The 5,007-nt window shown below is 35.7% G+C and overlaps 1 protein-coding gene across 1 annotated transcript; it reads right to left on the minus strand.

Annotated features, from left to right (window-relative positions):
- Nucleotides 1–1,384: 1,384 nt before the first annotated feature.
- Nucleotides 1,385–5,001, minus strand: LOC109590032 (U4/U6 small nuclear ribonucleoprotein PRP4-like). The gene is made up of 6 exons (XM_020005996.1): nt 4,941–5,001; nt 4,836–4,893; nt 4,532–4,765; nt 1,713–1,800; nt 1,569–1,646; nt 1,385–1,524 (listed from the first exon to the last, which is right to left on the minus strand). Exons 3-6 carry the CDS (start codon nt 4,645–4,647, stop codon nt 1,465–1,467), a joined length of 342 nt encoding a protein of 113 aa, XP_019861555.1. The 5' UTR covers nt 4,648–4,765; nt 4,836–4,893; nt 4,941–5,001; the 3' UTR covers nt 1,385–1,464.
- Nucleotides 5,002–5,007: the final 6 nt, after the last annotated feature.

Below are 5,007 nucleotides of genomic sequence, written 5' to 3' on the forward strand. Positions count from 1 at the left end.
TGCAACTGGTGACTGGTTCATCACGCACTGCTGCAGTAGCCACTCCTCTTAAAGTGCTATGTGCTCCAGAATGAAATGACTGACAAAGTTTATACAAAAACAATGACATTATGACAAATGCATTCATTTCACTTCAATTAACTATAAATTAGTTAAATGCATATCACTGGCTACATAGTGGTGTGTTTTTGCTTGTGAAGTATGAAATGAAATGTTCAAAACTGCTTGCAACCTTAAACTCTTGACAGTATTCTTTCAAAGAGCGAGCACTCTCTGCCACACCTCTGATGTCCTGAACAAGTGAACTCTTTGTTAAATGATTGCCTTGCAACTGAGGTTGAATGACATTAGTTGCTGACTTTAAACGATTGTTAGCTGTACGAAGCTTGCTCTCACTTAGACTGAAAAATGACTTCATTTGATCAATGGCAAATACAACACGATAATGGTCTTGTTCTTTATCGTGATTGTTGGAGTTTTCTGAATATCCTTTTAGGGTCACATAGAGCCCAACAGAGGTAACAGCTAAAGCAACAAATACTCCCATGAGAGCAAGACGAGTTCCAGTGTCATTACTTGCTGAATGCATTGATGCTGCATGTTTCTTAACGTCATCGGCATTGCTAAAAACTTCGCTATGTTTCTTAATGTCATCATTGCTATAACTTATTGCAAGTAGTCCAGACCCTGTTAGTATTATAACTCCAATTATAGTTGTATCAATGCCAATTACTTTTGTTGACTTTGCATTCTCTTTCAGCTTGAGCCACTTGGGGTCTCCATATTTCTGTAGGAGGGTTTGCTTTTCTGTTTCAAGGTAGTCGAAAAGACTCTCCAAGTCTTTCTTACAATTTTCTGCCTTGCCAGCTACCTGCCCAAGAATATCCTCCAACTTGCCTTCCTCTACAGCCTTAGTCTGAGCTACTACAGCCTGTATCAAGTACTGCTCCTCATCACAAATGTACTTCGTGAGATAATAAACTTTGCTATAATAAGCATGTAGATGAATAAACATAGGCCTAATGGGCCTCATCTGGTGTGGTCTCCTGGCTATCTCACTCACTACATCTTTGGATATAGTGGAAATTGTATCTAAAAGGTTTTGTAAGGCTAAAAGACTGGTATCCATAAGGAGATATGATCAGAGATTACTTGACTGCACTGCACTAGAGCTGATTAAGTTATTAAACTATCTATCAAAACTGCAGCTTCATGTGCCTTCTCAGCAGACCAGGAGAGGTCAAACTATAAACTGGTATTAGTCAGCAAAATATTACTGCCAGGAATTAGATAGAAGAATGGACTAGGTTTATGGGATTATGGCACAATGGATTAGTTTGTTTAAGCTACAAGTATGTTATTAAATTAACTTAACTGTCAAAGATCTCAGTATTATAATCATAATTTGCAATAATTTAAATTGATGAATTGACAATTATAGTTGTAATGTACAAGAATCGTCTCTTACAACATGACAGTTTTTACTGGAACAAATGAATAGAATTTCTCAATTCCCTCTTCTCCCTATAAGGGATGAATAAACAGTATACAATCCAATAAATACTTACTTGAACAGGCAGTTTCTCTGGTTGCCAGACACAAAGGCTTTGATCTTCAGCAGCACTGACAATTTTATAATTTCCAACCTACATGTATAATGTATAGGAAAAATGCTCATACTAACATAATATTGCTGCATTTCATTGACTGACCCATAATGCTGTCAATGGTCTACAGTGTCCTTTTAACATTCTAACACAAGCCCCTGTAGCTATATCCCATTCATGAATGACTCCGTCACTAAAATAAAAAATTAAAAAAATAAAATTAGATTTTAGAACTAAGCAAAATAAATAGAAGAAATTGCATGCAAGTGAATACCAAATTATTACCTGGCAGCAGCATACACTTTCCCTCTGTCAACACAAATATCAACTATTATAATGTCAGACTCTAGACTCCACTGCATGAGCAGTCCATGAGTGGTGACATTCCATAAATATATCATTCCATCAATGCAAGTCGTCACCAAGAGAAGCTTTGACAGTTTCAAAGACGTGACTCCATTATTGTGCTCTAGGGAACCAAGATTCTCAGCTGTATGGACATTCCAGAAATTTAGAAATTCTTAGTTGTGCAGTGACTTTGTCAGCAAGATTTTCGACTGAAGTTTCTTCAATAGGCTTAAGTGAATCACACTGAAGTTGTAGATCCATGCCCAAACAAGCAAAGCCAAGGCTTACTCTTAAAGTGGGTGGAAAAAATGATAATACAAAGTCTATTTACAACACTAACCACACAAGTGTACTAAATAGTAGTAGGACTCCTGATATTAGATCTATTCTGCTTTCGCCTAACCAAGAATGACCTTCACAATAATTTGCTAATTGAGCAAAGTGACATGTATGAAGAATGATGTCATTGATAATTAGTTTAGTCATGTTTCTAATTAGCTAACATCATGAGTAGTGGCTTGGTTAGCTGGGTCATATGACCAAACGGAATTTGAAAAATTTATTGAAACATTAGAATAGTGGCCATTTCTTGACTTTTTTAATTTTATCAAAATTTGAAAATCAAGATATTTTGTCTATTATTAATCTCAGCTTTCATGACTGCTACATGTATATTTACAGATTTCAACAATTTAACAATTTAATTTTTAGAAGATTAGACTTTATTTCTTTAATTGCTTTGTGTGCTCTCTCACAGTAGGCTTTGCATGTGCTTATGTAAGCAACAACATTTTGTGTAGAATAAGACCACCAATTGCAACTGCTGCTAAAAGAACTGGCCCAATGGTGTCATTACTGCTGCAGTAAGTGTTCCTGTAATGATGACAAATGACGGACAAAGTTTATACAAAAGCAATAATTATGACAATTGCATTCATTTCACTTCAAATAACTATAAACTATTCACTGGCTACATAGTGTTGTGTTTTTTGCTTGTGAAGTATGAAATGAAATGTTCAAGATTACTTGTATTCTTAAACTCTTCACAGTACTCTTTCAAAGAGCGAGCACTCTCTGCCACACTTCTGATGTCCTGAACAAGTGAACTCTTGACAGATTGACTTCCTTGCAACTGAGGTTGAATGAGATTAGTTGCTGACTTCAAATGATTGTTAGCTGTACAAAGCTTACTCTCACTTTGACTAAAAAATGATTTTTTTCATCGATGGCAAATAAAGTACAATAGTGATCATCTTGATTACTGGATTTTGTTGAAGATCCTTTTATGGCAACGAAAATCCCAGCAGAGGTAACTGCAAGAGCAGCAACAAATCCTTTGAAACCAAGATTTCTAGTGCCTCCCTTAGAACTTATTGCAAGTAGTCCAGACCCTGTTAGTATTATAACTCCAATTATAGTTGTGCCAATGCCAATTATTTTTGTTGAATGCGCATCTTCTTTCCTCTTCTTGAGGTCTCCATCTTGCTGTAGGAGATTTTGCCTTTCTGTTTCAAGGTATTCAATAAGACTCTCCAGGTCTTTCTCACAATTTTCTGCCTTGCCATCTACTTGCCCAAGAAATTCTTGAATATCCTCTACCTTGCCTTCCTCTACAGCCTGTATCAAGTACTCCTCCTCGTCACAAATGTACTTAGCAAGATAATAGACTTTTCCATAATAAGCATCTAGACGAACAAACATGGCACTAATTTGCGTCATCTGGTCTGGTCTCCTGGCAATCTCAGTCGATACATCTTTGGATATAGTGGAAATTGTATCTAAAAGGTTTTGTAGGGCTGAAAGACTGGTATCCATAAGGAGAAATCAGAGATCAGTCTAGGGACCAATGAATAACAAGTTGTTACACTATCTCTAGCTGTGTAGTGTAGATGAATAACACATCAAGTGCAATACAAAAATAAATTACCAGCAGATGTGTGTAAATTCTACGAACAATTATTGTACAAGCAGTACTACTTCACTGCTGAAATTCAGATACTGTTGTATGCATGCTTTGCCGTATAAGCAACTACAAGTTTAAATTAATCATTAATCAAAGAACACAGTATTATATAATTTAATTGCAATAATTTAAATTGATGAATTGACAATAATTAGTTATAATGTACAAGAATCGTCTCTTACAACATGACAGTTTTTACTGGAACAAATGAATAGAATTTCTCAATTCCCTCTTCTCCCTATAAGAGATGAATACATTAGTATACAATCCAATAAATATTTACTTGAACAGGTGGTTTCTCTGGCTGCCAGACACAAAGGCTTTGATCTTCAGCAGCACTTACAATTTTATAATTTCCAACCTATGGGTATAATGCATAAGAAAATTGCTCATACTAACATAATATTGCTGTATTTGATTGACTGACCCATAGTGCTGTCAGTGGTCTACAGTGTCCTTTTAACATTCTAACACAAGCACCTGTAGCTATATCCCATTCATGAATGACTCCATCACTAAAATACCAATTAAAAAAAATATATATATAATTACATTTCAAAACTAAGCAAATTTAATAGAAGAAATTGAATGCAAGTGAATACCAAATTATTACCTGGCAGCAGCATATACTTTTCCTCTGTCAACGCAAATATCAACTATTATGATGTCAGACTCTAGACTCCACTGCATGAGTAGTCCATGAGTCGTGACGTTCCATAAATATATCATTCCATCAACGCAAGCCGTCACCAAGAGAAGCTTTGAGAATTTCAAAGATGTGACACCATTGTAGTGCTCTAGGGAACCAAGATTCTCAGCTGTATGGACATTCCAGAAATTCACAGTGCTAGAAAACAAAGACGACAATTGTGTGACAATAAATAAAATAATGATGCTCTTGAAAGTTGTACTAATACCTGTCTTCTGATCCACTAATTATTGTGAGCCCATTGAAAAATAAACAAGTAATTGGTTCTATATAAGGAGTGTGGATTAAAATTATTTTAATTAAAGTGTCTTACGTGAGTGGGCATTTGAGATTGTCCTTAAACACAGCCAGGAAGGCGTGTCCCAAATTTCAACGTTTGA

This window comes from Amphimedon queenslandica, unplaced genomic scaffold (assembly GCF_000090795.2).
Source record: "Amphimedon queenslandica unplaced genomic scaffold, v1.1 AMPQUscaffold_10585, whole genome shotgun sequence".
Lineage (NCBI taxonomy): Eukaryota > Metazoa > Porifera > Demospongiae > Haplosclerida > Niphatidae > Amphimedon > Amphimedon queenslandica.

Bases quoted from the DNA above. Each gene is read 5' to 3' on its own strand.
- LOC109590032 (XM_020005996.1), bottom strand. From the start codon at position 4,647: ATGATATATTTATGGAACGTCACGACTCATGGACTACTCATGCAGTGG. The intron at 1,647-1,712 runs GTCAGTCAATGA...TTATACATGTAG, and splicing joins GACCATTGACAGCATTATGG to GTTGGAAATTATAAAATTGT. The intron at 1,525-1,568 runs GTAAGTATTTAT...CATCCCTTATAG, and splicing joins CAGAGAAACTGCCTGTTCAA to GGAGAAGAGGGAATTGAGAA.